The sequence below is a fragment of the Trichoderma reesei genome (assembly GCF_000167675.1).
Source record: "Trichoderma reesei QM6a unplaced genomic scaffold TRIREscaffold_1, whole genome shotgun sequence".
Classification (NCBI taxonomy): Eukaryota; Fungi; Ascomycota; class Sordariomycetes; order Hypocreales; family Hypocreaceae; genus Trichoderma; species Trichoderma reesei.
The window spans coordinates 458,273-472,488 of NW_006711148.1; the positions used below are offsets into that span (position 1 = coordinate 458,273).

At 51.4% G+C, this 14,216-nt stretch overlaps 5 protein-coding genes across 5 annotated transcripts; 3 read left to right on the forward strand and 2 right to left on the reverse strand.

Moving 5' to 3' along the window:
* Positions 1 to 1,007: 1,007 nt before the first annotated feature.
* TRIREDRAFT_53401 (uncharacterized protein) lies at positions 1,008 to 2,576 on the forward strand (the record flags this gene model as incomplete). The annotated part of the gene is made up of 2 exons (XM_006961090.1): positions 1,008 to 1,659; positions 1,714 to 2,576. 2 exons carry the CDS (start codon positions 1,008 to 1,010, stop codon positions 2,574 to 2,576), a joined length of 1,515 nt encoding a protein of 504 aa, XP_006961152.1.
* A 1,718-nt stretch (positions 2,577 to 4,294) lies between these two features.
* Positions 4,295 to 6,040, forward strand: TRIREDRAFT_119578 (uncharacterized protein). The gene is made up of 4 exons (XM_006961091.1): positions 4,295 to 4,783; positions 4,856 to 4,968; positions 5,048 to 5,541; positions 5,607 to 6,040. Exons 1-4 carry the CDS (start codon positions 4,608 to 4,610, stop codon positions 5,742 to 5,744), a joined length of 921 nt encoding a protein of 306 aa, XP_006961153.1. The 5' UTR covers positions 4,295 to 4,607; the 3' UTR covers positions 5,745 to 6,040.
* A 359-nt stretch (positions 6,041 to 6,399) lies between these two features.
* On the reverse strand, positions 6,400 to 8,080 carry TRIREDRAFT_102487 (uncharacterized protein; the record flags this gene model as incomplete). Its single annotated transcript, XM_006961495.1, has 3 exons — positions 6,400 to 6,876; positions 6,930 to 7,485; positions 7,557 to 8,080. The coding sequence occupies 3 exons, from the start codon at positions 8,078 to 8,080 to the stop codon at positions 6,400 to 6,402; spliced, it is 1,557 nt and encodes a 518-aa protein (XP_006961557.1).
* Positions 8,081 to 9,671: 1,591 nt separating this feature from the next.
* Positions 9,672 to 10,581, reverse strand: TRIREDRAFT_54723 (uncharacterized protein; the record flags this gene model as incomplete). Its single annotated transcript, XM_006961496.1, has 2 exons — positions 9,672 to 10,292; positions 10,372 to 10,581. 2 exons carry the CDS (start codon positions 10,579 to 10,581, stop codon positions 9,672 to 9,674), a joined length of 831 nt encoding a protein of 276 aa, XP_006961558.1.
* A 1,616-nt stretch (positions 10,582 to 12,197) lies between these two features.
* Positions 12,198 to 13,795, forward strand: TRIREDRAFT_102489 (uncharacterized protein; the record flags this gene model as incomplete). Its single annotated transcript, XM_006961092.1, has 4 exons — positions 12,198 to 12,639; positions 12,701 to 13,297; positions 13,387 to 13,531; positions 13,702 to 13,795. 4 exons carry the CDS (start codon positions 12,198 to 12,200, stop codon positions 13,793 to 13,795), a joined length of 1,278 nt encoding a protein of 425 aa, XP_006961154.1.
* Positions 13,796 to 14,216: the final 421 nt, after the last annotated feature.

Genomic DNA, 14,216 nt, shown 5'->3' on the forward strand with positions numbered 1-14,216 from the left:
GAAGAAGCGAGCTCTGTATCGAGAAGCGAGAGCTCCTTCCCTCTTGAAGTTGCATTACGTAGGCCACACGGCTGCTCACGTGAGCTCAAGTACCTATCTACAGCACAGCACATCACAATCGAAGCCTCAGGAAGCAACACAACACGCAGGTGAATCCGTCAGAACTGAGCAACCGACACGGTCGATCTCGAGAACAAGCACGCGCAACCACGCAGAATTGCATCACGCGCCGTCCTGCTGCAGTGATTCACGGTGGGGGGGTCTTTTTGATGAGTCAGGCGACAGCCATTCAGGGGCCCGGTTTGGCCATGCACCCCACGAACGTCTCGGCTTTTCATCGCCGACCGACGGACCAAGTCGACGTAGCAGCTCACTAGTAGTACCTAGTAACGAGGCATCTGTTTACACGTATCCGGCTCTTATCTTGAGCTCGATCTGCTGCATTCTGCACTCGCTCGATCTGATACGCCGAGATTGTTCTGGTTGTGCGGAGCATCATCAGCTATCAATGTCGCTGTCCGGGAGGATGCCTTGTCGTCATGGCCTTGGGCCGTCAGGCTTGAGATTACGGGATACCTTCGGCGGGTTGAACTGAGCAGAATTCTTAACAAAGCAGTGAATTGACAAGACTGGACTGGATGCAACAAGATCACACTGAACGATACACTCGTCGACAGATCAAGCGAGTCAAGTTGGCCTCTTTCTGACCTTCAGTGTTGCTTTGGATCCATTGCGTGAATTCGTTAACAGCACAGGTTCAACGTTCTAAGCAACACACTAAACGGCCGTTTGCCCAATGGCCCGCATACCCTGCAGGAAATGATCCATGAACGCATCGTTTGTTTTTCTCTTCACACCTCAACCACTTCAACCAGCTCAACCTTAAGGTACATCACCATCATGACATAGTAGCAACAGAAACACGGTTTCATCACCGCTGAGCGTTCCGCTACACCTTGCATCATTAAAGACGTGCATTCTCGACGGCACCCGTGGACTTTACTACCATGCCAACCTCATTCGGCGAAAGTATCCTTTCCGTCTTCGATGTCTGGGATGATTCGTTGACGCTTCTCTCGGAGATTTTGGAATCTGGGAATGCGCCAACCGATGAACTGCGCTCCCTCTTGGACCAGAGCCTGGTTGGTGGCGCGGAAGACTGGCATTATCTGATCGAATGTGCACAGTCAATTCGATGCGCTCAAGGTCGGTATCCCGAAAGCCTCGACGGCGGCGATATACTCAGCTTCGTCTGGGAGATCTCCAAGGGAGGCGAGGTTGATGTTGAATCACCGATTCCTGGGCCCTGGGGAGAAACAGATCGATTAATCGCACTCGCCAAGGACTTGGAGAGAGACGTCGATATCTCTCCAGTTGCTCCACGACCAAGCCAAGAATCCTTACGACGACAACGTGTCAAGAAACAACGCCCGGGAGCAACGTCCCATTACTGGTCCGACGAACCTTTTGACCAGAATTGCGACAGAAGACACGAGCAGCACAGCGTTCTCAACTCCCGCATCGCCAGAACCCACCATTGTCGAGACAGTCAATTAGTGTTGCAACAACAAGCTGCCCACCCAGAACTCGGGGCTGCCTTAAGTGCTGCCACATCTGGTTCGGACACGCAATTCTCGAATAACATGTCCTCGCTTGATTGTTCCCACTTGAACCCAAGATCATGGGACCCCTTGTGCAAACCGGAGGCAGAAGACGAGAAGCCACATAGCAAACGCTCAGCAACGTCGCCGTACTTTATTCAGAACCCGTCACCGAAGAAGGAGTCTCCCAAGAAGAAGCGCCCACCGGCAGGGACAATATCCTGTATTCCATTTCCAAGTCTCGAGTCGTCATCATTTGGGATCATCCAAGAGGAGCTGGCTCACGATCCATTTTGGCTGCTCGTTGCGGTCACGTTCCTCATCAAGACGAATGGACAGTTGGCTCTGCCTGCGTTTTGTCGAGTGAGGGAGCGGTTTCCCACGCCGTCTCATCTCTTGGATCCGTCCGTCAGGGAGGAACTTCTGGGCATGATCCGGCATTTGGGACTATCCAATGTACGGCTTGCATATATACTGAGGTACGCGACAGCCTTTATGCAACAGCCGCCGACACCTGGTGTGTGCTACCGAGTGAAGAATTACGACAAGCGAGCCGTGAGCCCTCCGCCATACCGATACAGCAACGGCGATGACGCGCAGGAGGACATGGAGCCGCCGTGTTCACCCTCTGATGGCGGCGATGAAGACCTCGAGGCGTGGGAGATTGGCCATATGACTCAGGGCAAGTATGCTATTGACAGCTGGCGCATATTCTGTCGCGACGAGCTGCTAGGGCGGGCCGAGGATTGGAACGGGAAGGGCCGTGAGCCTGAATTTCAGCCCGAGTGGATGAGGGTGAGACCGGCGGACAAGGAGCTGCGAGCCTGCCTGCGCTGGATGTGGATGCGCGAAGGCTGGGAATGGGACCCAGCGACGGGCGAGCGTACGGTTTTGAGGGAGGAGATGCGAAGGGCCGTCAACGAAGGGAGGGTCGAGTATGACGATGTTGGGGCGCTGAGGATCGTGGCCGCGTGAGGGGAGCGTGAGGAATCCGCCATAATATGGCAGAGGCGATTGCACATTTCGGTGATGGATATGAATTGAGATGTTGATGGCTTGGATAGATGTGGGAGGTATGTATGTGTGTTACGCTGCCTGATCCTGACTATGCTTTTCGTTGGCAGAGATGTAGGTGAGATACAAGCTATTGGCCATTACATACAAACGATGTGAAGCTGTGCTATTCTGGACTTTGGATTAGGTAGGCAAGCTAACATTGGCAAGGAGTGTGACAAATGGTGTTGAGCATGAGCACGTCTTGGAATGCATCTAACATAGGTACTAGGTATGCTGAAACATGTGTTCAATACTCGATACTAGTGTACAGTCAACTCCAATAGTACTAGCAGTCAGTTGTACACCTGCTCTCTTCAGACCGCCGACAAAAAGTTCTATGATCTATGATGGCATCATACATGCAGGACAACGCAGCCACTTAAAGATCTCAGAAATAGTGGCCCGGACTGCGCCGGTGCAATCGGGGGCCGCCTACTGCAGCCTACAGGTACTATCGCTGTACGGGCGATTGTTTAGGCAGGTGAGCACTTGATTTGATCCTACATACATGTACGCCGGTGATGGCCACAAAGCCGAGGGAGAAACTGAACGTTGATGGAACAGCACAGGAGGGAAAAATGATCGGCTGATTGTTCGTGATTTCGTTGAGAGGAGGGCAAAGCGAGGGAAAGCCGGAGAAAAGGGACGTTTTGCCCAGGGCTGCGAAGTGAATACCTAGGACTGACTGCTCAATAGGTAGGTAGAACGAGATATCCAATTCACACGTGTGCAGATTTCAAGGTACCTTATGAAGCCAGCCAATGTTCTGGTACCTCCTCCCTCCGCTGACATCCGCCGTATTAGGCATGTAACTACCTACTAGTAGGTAATGCCTCATTGGACTGCATCTACTGAACCCGTATCTGCAGCATTCTAACGCGAATCGAACCGAAGCACACGGAGACAAAGGGAAAAGAGACCCTGGGAGGAACGGCTGCAAGCACTTCCCAACTGCCAAGAAAGGCTCTGCCGCCGCGATGGCCTTTAACCTTGAATTAGTCTATTTTTGGCGCTTTGTCTCCCCGCTTGCCGTGGGAGCTTCAAGCTGTCACCACCTCGATTTGTGTCCCTCGGTTTGCGTTCTCAAGAGAGCCTCTTCTTTGAGACGCTGTACCTCGCTCCGTGGGTAGTAGGTAGGTAGGTAGGTACTGTATCAGATGGATGAGATGCAAACACACGGACGAGACAGGAAGCTTCCAGGCTAAGGTATTGATTGGTATCTACCTTAGGTAGGTCTGAGCGTACCTAGGTATAGCAGGTACTCCATACCATCTGCCGGGCCGTGCGTGTACGTTGCAAGTACTTTATTTACGCCCATTGTCCCCAGTATTGGCCGGCGTCAGAGGGGCTGCAGGTGTCTGCCGCGGTGTCTCGCTACTTGCCTCCCTGGGCAAGGCTACCCGCCCCTTTGCGCGGCCACGCACCGCTCGACAAGGTCTCTGGAGGGGGAGCGGCAGGTACCGGAGCAGAGCTTCCCGGGTGTGTAAAAGTGGACACCTGGGAGGCTGCAGCATCACGGGATTTGGAAAGGACACAGTGGTATGTAAGGTATGTAAGATAATCCGAGCTTTTTGATCATCACTTCGTCCCTCTTGTCCCTCTCTCTCGCCCCTCCAGGCTTGTGATTCTCTCTCGTCGCCGCACAATTGCGCTGCTCATCTTCAGCTCACCTCTTCCCCCAAGACCCTGTGAGACTGGTTCTTTGTCGGGCCCTGTTTCGCTGTCCTTCCTTTCGAGTCTCTGCCTTGCCTTGCCCACCGTCGACGAGCAAGCTCTGAGTTCGCATCAGATCGCATCGCATCGCATCGCATTCGCACCAAATAGCTCTTTCAACAACTTCCGATCCGCCCGATCCGCGCAATAGGAGGCACACGAGAGGCTTCAAGGCTAGGAAAGCAAAGGAGAAGCAACGGGAACTCGAAAGACGCAGCTGCAGCACTTCCGGATACAATGTCGCATCGCGGTCCTTCTGGCTACGGCATTGGCGGCCCCAGCCCCTACGCTGGAGGCAGTGCCGGTGTTGGTGTTTCTGACGAGTCCAACGGCGGCAGCATCCTGGACCAGATCCGGCCGTACACCAGCAAGGTCGAGGACTTGCTCGACTCGTTCAGCGAGCCCGTCAAGCCGTAAGTGAAGCTCGCCGGAAATCGTGGTTGAGCGGAGGGGATGGCAACTAACCTTGCGGCGCATTGATCTAGCTATCTCCCAGCCATTGGCCGATTCCTGATCGTTGTCACGTTCCTTGAGGATGCGCTCCGTATCATCACCCAATGGAGCGACCAGCTGCTCTACCTCCACGATTACCGCCACAGTAAGAATCCATCCCGGCGCGATACCCATTGATGAACGTGTATCCTTGCTGGACGCCCGAGAACTGACAACTAGACCAGTTCCCACCGGTATCAACCACCTCTTCCTCCTCTTCAACGTCGTCGCCATGGTGTCCTGCTCGTTCCTCGTCATTGTCCGCAAGTACTCCGACTACGCTGTTGCCGGTCTCATGTCCGTCGTGGTCATCCAGGCTTTCGGCTATGGCTTGATCTTCGATCTCAACTTCTTCCTGCGAAACCTGTCCGTCATTGGTGGTCTGCTCATGGTCCTGTCCGACTCGTGGGTCCGCAAGACCAAGGCCTTTGCCGGTCTCCCCACGCTGGATGAAAAGGACAAGAAGATGTACTTTCAGCTTGCCGGACGTGTGCTTTTGATCTTCCTCTTCATTGGCTTCGTCTTCAGCGGCGAGTGGTCTTTCTGGCGCGTCATCGTCTGCTTCCTTGGTGCCGGCGCCTGCGTCATGGTGGTTGTGGGCTTCAAGGCCAAGTATAGCGCCACCCTGCTCGTCGTCATCCTGAGCGTCTTCAACCTCTTGGTGAACAACTTCTGGACTGTAGGTGCCTTCGTGTCCCTGTCTTTGCGTGTTTCAACAGCTAACCCGTTTTTTTTCTGGCGCAGCTTCATGAGCACCACCCGCACAAGGACTTTGCCAAGTACGACTTCTTCCAGATCCTGTCCATTGTCGGCGGTCTGCTGCTCCTGGTCAACAGCGGCCCCGGCCAGTTCAGCATCGACGAGAAGAAGAAGGTTTACTAAACCCCCGAAAAACGAATACAATTACGAACGCACTTCCATGTTTGGATTCGATGACATGTGGGCACCGTTGCCCCAAGATCTGAAGCTGCGCCACAAACTCTCATACGAGTTGTCCACCCCTTCATCTTTCTTCCTCAAGTCGTCATGGATGACTGGAAGTGAATAAGCTGAGAGGAGTCGACATGGCAAAGTATGGCCTCGCTAGGTGTTGCAATTCTGCAAATACTGCATAAAGAGGGAAAACAAAAACTTACTGAATCTATTTACTACGGGAGTCACGGAGGGATGAAAGGACTAGGGAATGAGGGGGGAATAAAATCAAAAGGTACCTCAATCAACCGCAAAACAAAGAATTTCACTGCACAAAATGTCTATCGGGTCTCGGAAGTGTGACAGGCTAACAAGAAGCGGCTTCATCATTCGTGCCTGACTCATCGCGTCTTGCTGATGGAAATGCTGAAAAGGCTGGCTTTCACGATCCCATGACTGACTTGGCTCGCCTATTGTCGTCTACGTCAGTGTCGCTTCTTTGTTCGGGGATGAAGGCTTCTTTTTTTTTTTTTTTTTTGTGTTGACTCTGATGATAGAACTACGAAAGAGAACATGCTGTCGCCGTATATTGATGCTTGTGAACAGCTACCTAATCGGTGCCTCACTATTTTCTCAATTTGTCAAGTATCTCGACGCCTTGGAGAGCCTCTCCACTGCTGCCCCCTTTCCAGGGATGATCCACCTCGACCCTCCGAATCATCTCAGCATGCTTTTCACTCCTCGGAACGATGCTGTAGGGAAACTCGACTGGATGATCTATCAAGCCCGGTGTATGCTTCCACTCAACATCAACCGGCTTCCCGTCACGCACCGCCTTGCCAATCGTAAACACCGCCAACGTCCGTGAGATGGTTACGAAGAGGCTGTCCTGCGCAAGAAACCTGCCGGGACACACACGTCGCCCGTAGCCAAAGGCATGGAACGAAGGGTCGGGCTCGTTTCGAGGCTCCATGTAGCGTTCGGGCGCGAACCGCAGAGGCTCTGGATATCGCTTCGGGTCGTGCAGGAGCCACCATGAGCCGGGGAGGATGTACGAGCCCTTTGGGATGCGGTAGCCCCGGACGATTATGTCTTCTGTGGCCTCGTGAGCTACTCCCATGGGCGCGATGGGGTGCCAGCGGAGCGCCTCTTCACTATGCCGTCGACGTAGGGGAGGTTTTCTCGGTCGCTGTGTGAGGGGAGACGGTCTGAGCCAATGACACGGTCTATTTCCTCCTGGGCTTTCTGTTGCACTTCTGGATGCAGAACCATGCCTAGGACGAACGACATGAGACTCGACACGGTCGTGTCCGCGCCACCGCCATACACGTTCGACGTGACCCACTTGATATACTCGAAGATCTGATCATCTGCCTCTTTGCCCTGATTTCGGTAGGCAGTAATCAGCTTGGAGGCAAACGATTCCTGGTTGGTGCCGTTGCTCATCTGGTTCACGACGAAATTGTATGGAACATCCGCAGAGGCGTCGTGCAAGGCTCTCTGCTCACGGGCGATCCGCTTGAAGCCCGTGCCGGGGAACCAGTCGGGCAGACGGGCCAGGCCAGGAATGAAGTCGACTGCCCATTGGAAGGGAACCGTGGCCTCTGAGAAGTTGGTCATGACGTGCTCGATGAGGGTCACCAGCGGATCAGGCTTGTCGAGCTCGATCTCGTAGCCGTATGTGATCTGTAGGATGATGGCGGCTGCCTCTCTGTTTTATGAATGTCGTCGTAAGTACATGTGACTGCCTTTGATGAGGTAAAAAAAGAAGGCGTATCTTACGTTTTGATGTGCTGGAACAAATTATCAGGGTCCTTTAGAACACGCCACAGGAAACGCTTCGACTCAACGTCCTGGATGTCCGCGAACTGAGCCACGAGGCTCTTCGTTCCAAAGTGCTGGTGGACGACTCTTCGATACAGACGAAACTGGTCGCCGTACTGCAGCAGGGCAAAGAACCTGTCGTAGCCACACATGGCCGCGAACGGAAACCGAGGTCGGCCGGCAGTCTTCATAGAGCCCTTTTCCAGGACCTCGGTGATGACGTCCTCATCATGAAGGAGAACTATGGTCTGGCCCAGCGTGGTGATTGAGCTGATGGGGCCGTATTTGTCTTTGAAGGTGAGCCAGTACTCGTATTCTGGCGCTCCGGGGGGCGGGGCATCTTTGATGTTGCCGAGAATGGGGAGGGGAGTTGGGCCTGGGGGTAGAGGGAGGGAAGATTTGGACTTTTTGCGGAAGAGGAGGGCGTAGACGAGGACGCCTATGAGGACGATGATGCCTTGGGCCAAGGCCAGGTTTGACATCTTGGAGGGTTGAGATTTTTCAACTGCGATATGGGGGACGCGGTTGATGCAAGAGAGGAACTGGATGGTTTACTTGAGGATTGAAGCTGGCTTTATAGTATAAACGCCCCTGGCTATGCCCTTGAGGATTCATCACGAAACAGTGGAAACCATCACCAGGGGGGGGGGGGGGGGGGGATGCTTCCAAGTGGCGACGATATCGACTCGACCCCGCATCGTTCTGATTCCGGGTTCAATGCCGCGCTTGGTGTTGTCTCGACGATCGAATATACCCTGTCATGCCGGCTTATCTCTATTGGGAGGCGAGGGTTTCATTATGGAGGTTCTAGCCCTATGCGTATGGGCCAAGGCGGCAAAATGGATTCCTTTTACACTCTGACAAGACTGGGTTATCAATGGGCGCCCTAAAACCTGCAACTTGGCCGCTCGAGATATCTTTCGACAGTGCATTTCCATTGCGTTCTGCGGGCGTTGTGCCGGTTGTGGGCAAGGGTTGTTGCTGTAGAGTTGCGTTGATGTAACCTCAGACTGGTAGGTTGCTTTAGTGCAGGTCGTAGTAAGATGGTGAACCGGAGCAAAGTCGCCTCTGTTGTGCATCGAGAAGGTTCTTCTTTTCCTCTTTACTCTGGTGGAAATCAAAACGTCAGTTGTTATGATGACATGTTGGTTGTTGTAAACGATTTTTGCGATGTATCATTTGTTATGGAGTTCAGCTTGCTCTGAGAGCTCGAATCGAAGGTGAGGGGTTGTCATCGGCACTGGGATGAAGTGGAGGCGCGGACTGAAGCTGAGGTTGTCGCTTGTAAAGCTGAGAACAGGGTTAATTGTGATATAAGACAGAAGATGCTTGGAGCTGAAGCGTGGATGATGTTGGCAATGTGACGTATATCACTCGCTGAAGCATCGAATACTACAGTTTGTGTAGAGTTGATCTCAAGAATGTACTCAGAAATTGAGTTAATTGTGAGGATAGTGAGTACCAATCAGAATGCCTTCAAGATGATTTGAGGGATGGCTATTGGTCGTTTCAACAAGGGTCTAGATCATCGATCTGCAGGTCCAAATTAGGATGGAGCTGGCTGCATAGCCGAGGCTCAAGATGAAAAAGATAGCTCTTTATTCTACGAGACAGTCGCAAGAAAAACAACTTTACTTGTCATGTCAGTTAAGCGCCCTGTGATCTCTATAACGAAGGTCTGTACAGTTTCGAATTGTCGGTTGCGAGTTTGAAGGTCATCTGTGCTTGAGACTTCATCATCATCTGCGTATATTGAGTCAGCCACTGTAATGGTTGCTACAGAGCAACTATCTGTTGCCGCTCTGTCATATTGTCTTTTGTGATGTTGCCAATGTCACACATAGAGAGCGTTATCAGGATGGCACGGGACTGAATCTGTAATCCAAGGTGGTTCAATCACAGGTTCTGATTTCGACAATCTGAAAAGCGCTCAAATCAAACCAATGTCAATTATTGCTATGAAACTTAATTTTTAACGACTTGTCTTTTCACACCTATCGGCTCAAAAGCTCTGTTATGCTCAAGTTTGAAAGTAAACATCCTAGCCCGCCCAACATAAAGTATAGCTAGTATTTATGTCTTGATTCCAACACAGACGTAGTAGTCGGGGAATAGGCCCGAACAATCAGTCTTGACTGCTGGATTCCATGAGTAGAAATCGTTCAGGGCGATGTTATTAGCTGCGGCAATGTCATAACAGCCGTCTCCGGAGACGACATAATAAAACTTGTTGCAGTTCTTTACCATGCCGGTCTGAGTTGGCGTAGGAGTCGCAATCCCGTTTCCAGATGAGGTTGTCGTTGTCTTCAACGTTGTAGTAGATGTCGGTTTTGTGCCAGTAACCCCAACACAAACGTAATAATCTGGGAATAGACCTGAGCAGTCGTTTTTCACAGCTGGGTTCCAAGTGTAAAAGTCGTTGAGGGCGATGCCGTTGGCGGCAGCGATATCGTAACAGCCGTCTCCTTCGATGACATAGTAGAACTTGTTGCAGTTGGAGACCATGCCTGTCTGTGTTGGGGTAGGCGTAGTGATGCCGTTGCCGGACGAGGTTGTGGTAGCACTGCGGGAAGTACTTGAGGTTGGGGGAAGAGTTGGATGTGATACTGATATCGTGACGAAATTGACCTCTACGCAGTAGTAGAGACCTGAGATGAGATTACAGCCGTCTCCTAGGAGATTCACGCTGGGGTTCTACTTAGAGTCGATCAGAAATTCCATACTATATTCATGCCGTTGCGGCGAAATGGAGAGCTGAGTCGTCGAGACCAACGGAGAAACAACCACTCACCCATGACTCAAATTGCTCCTCAGTCATGCCATAGTACTGCTCAATTATTTCGCAGGTCAAGCCATACGACTTTTGAATCCATCCGCTGCAACTTGATGTAGTTCCTGGAGCAGCGGCGCCAGGAGGGTTGACGAGGTAGGCATCTGCAACATTGAGAGCCAAAGCAGCGGAGAGATAGCTGAAGGCCTTCATTGTGAGGCTTGGGCTAAGCTTGGAAGGCAAGAGCAAAAATTAGAAGTGAAAAATGAAGTTGAGAAATTAGAAAATGGTGCTGCCACCCAGAGTCCTCGTTCAAGGGCAGATGAAGAGGATGACCCTAGACTTTGAGATTATAACCAGACAATCTGTCGTCTGCGGAGCAAAACCAGACTGAAAATTATCATGCTTCGTGGGTTGCCTGCGTCTTCATGTGTGGTGGATAGAACGTCATCAGTCGCGGGCTCAATATCGCCTTGAAATGCATATCATTTGTAATGAAATCAGACCACATGAATCACAAGAGCGTGAGTCTGAACGTAACGTTAAGCCGATTCCTTCGTTGCAGTTGCTGTTGAATCCTCAGCCTTGATATCACTTTACAGACAACTGCGCCTTACTACACTCCAGTTATTGCGACCCATCTTTCGATAGTGGTTCGTGTCTAGGCATGAGGGGTTGTAGGCTTACATGCATCTCCGGGATAAATCCCAGTGCTACCCCAGATACACCTGGATGGGTGGGTTTACCGGTTTACTTTCGGCCTCCTCGGCGGCGGACATACCGGGAAGTAGTAATTGAATGGAAAACGTGCATGCATGTAAGAATCTGTTTGGCACGGGACGGGCTGAAAGTCGATCCTTCAATCCTTTCTGTGGACTTACTCCCCATGAAACTCCTAATCAGGGAATGCTTGAGTAGTTACAACTAACATCAGACGGTAGCTCCTCAACTAGTCGTCCGTTCTTGTGATACTGTTCCATTATCTGGCAATTCCATTTTTGCCCCTGATCAGGAATGTGTTGCTCATACCTAGGTAGTTTAAAGGCATCATGAAGTGATCACAGCATTTCACGGAAGTTGAAATAGGAAAAAATTGCCGAGTTGAGATGGGCTTCTCAAAGTCATTCGACCTCCCGCGCGTATAATTCCCTTGGGAGGCGTCCCACGATAATTGTATGTACCTTATGTCGGCTGCCTGCATAAGGACATCCCGATGCCTAACTCGAGTAATCAATCAACGCCCGCATTTACACTAGCAGTATTAACCCTACCTTCAACTCTATCCACAACCTTTCGAGCCTATTCCCCCTCTTTCGGGCATGCCCGATTAGGAATGCATATGTAGTAAAGTATTGAGCCAGGCTCTTCTTTGTAGATGCCCGCCCGATATTGTCCTTCGGCGTAAGTCGTATTCTGACATAGTACTTGCATATGCCTTGCAATCCTCCAAATCCAACAATGAGCGACTTCCGATGCATGTCCAAGGTACTTTTAAGAATCATAGGGATATCGGGCTTTACAAGGGGAGAATGGCTATTGAAATTGTTTATGGAAGAGCTGACCTAGGAATTCGACCAATCATGGCTTTGCCCCCCCCCTTACTGCTTGTATCACCAAATCACTACAGTCTGCCCACCGCCATGCTATGTAATGACAGCCAGCCCGGTGGTCCACGAAGATGACGGATGGATTCCCACCGTTGATGGTATCCAAGAAAGGGGAAGCAAGGTCAGCTCCGCATCCATACTTATGCTCTGCTGCTCCCGATGAGCTACTTTTGATCTCTATCTATCAGGAAGAAACTACGGCCGCTTGTTATAGCTCTCAAGATGCGGTTCCTTTTGGCGGCTTTGCCGTCTGTCCTCTGGCTTCTTGCGGACATTTGTGAAGCCAAACCGCTGAAGGACTTCGAGTTTGGCACCAGAGATGCTCAAGATGCCGACATCGACACTCTGAACGAGACGCTCTGGCGACGCGTTCGCGTGCCAGGAGGCACTGGCAGCAATGCCCCTCCCCGGGTTGACCAGATCTTCTTGTTCGGGCCCAGTAACATGGCCGGAAGCTGCTCAGGCAGAAAAGACGGTCTTCAAGACTGGCTGGACGACACCAGGCGGGTTCACGACGCGGTTGAGCGACTCTACGCAATGGTTACAAAGCCGAGCGTGTCCAAGCTATGGGAGACATTCTTTGGCATCTTCATGCATATCAATCCTGTCACACATCAATTTGAAGTGCATCCGGACTCGAGAGACAGATGGAACATTATCGGAGGTGCGTTATTCTCTCACGTCCTTCAGTCATCTGGGCTTAACCAACTGAGCATTCTTCATAGACCACATTGCTCGCATAACCAAGTTTTTGGATGGAAACGGGCTGCAGGAGCCGGTAGTTGCAGGAGAGGTACCGCGTATCTTTTGTTCCCCAGACGCGGGCCAGCTCGTCGGATGGGATTCCATCCTCAAAGACGAGAATGGGAACGAGGTCGAAAGGGGAACCGATCCAGTAACTGGAGAGAAGCTATATGTGAGCCTCAGGCAAGCATATCCGGGTCGTGTTGGGCAGAACGCGTTTTGGATGAGCGCTTTCAACGGTTACTGGTTCACAGGCGGGACAGGCACCAGCCTGTGCCCAGAGAAAGGTCGCCAGGCTGCAACGGGGAGATTTGACGTGCCTCCGCTCCGTGGCCTCAATGTCAAGCTTGCGCAGATCAACAGGGGCATCATCATTTGTCCCAAGGCGTTTGAGGTACCTGTTGGGAAGCCTCATGGGCAGCCCTCTCTCACGGAGGCAGTTGGGGGAGACAGTTATCCCAAGGGCGACGGCAGCACTGAGGAAATGCTGGATTATCTGGTGCCGAGGAGCATGACGCTCTACCACGAAATCGTGCATGTCACCGACTACAAGAGGCAGCCATTAGACCCTGATGTTTGTACGTTTCCTTTTTCTTTCCCCCTTGCCATTCTCTTAATTGGAGAAGAAGTTGCTTGCTAACAATTCTTGCTCTGGGTGTATTGCCAGATCCTTTGGGCCATATTCTCAAGATGATCTTCAGCTCTGATAGCCGATACAAGAACGCCGTCCCTCATAACCCGGAGACATACGTGCACTTTGGATTAGCTGCTTACGTCTACTTAAATCCTCCCCAGGGAAAGGACACTATTTTGTATGTGGGCGGGAAGTCTGCTACGGAGACTGCTGTCTGGGATGAAATTTCGCGGAAGAGGCAACAGGGCCCTTGAGATGTGGTTTGACTGTAGACTCGTAATGTCCTGTAGCTTACAAGAACAATCAAGTTTGCAAGATTGCCAGTATGATTACTGTTTATTGTTTTAGTGTTACTATGGTCTTATTGAAATTGATGCCTGCTTTTGTCAATATGCGCATGCGCACTCAGTTCGTTCATCGTCACCAGCAGATTGCTGTGTAAGGCCATTTCAAACGTTCAAGCAAGTCAACATTCAAAATCAGCCAACGTTCGAACCAAATCAGCTTTGAGAACAATGTTATCAAAACCTGACATCATAATGTAAGCCCGTAACTCACTTGACTTTAGCCTGTGTGTTTGCATCAGCATCAGGCTCTCTTCAACCGGCGAGGCTGGCTTGAGTAACATCAAACCAAAGGATTCTCGGATGACTTCTCCTCTTCCCACGCAATGGGTCATGGAACTCCAGGAACAAGTACCTGATACATATCAGGACCCTTGGAAAAAATTCCCCGGATCTACTGCCGCTTTGGCTTGCGGGAATAAAAAGGCCGAGAGATAGGAACACACGGAGGGGGCGGCAACGTTACTCTCTTTGTGATAGCGTTGCAGGGGACTTAATGAGGCTCTCACACAAGGTCAC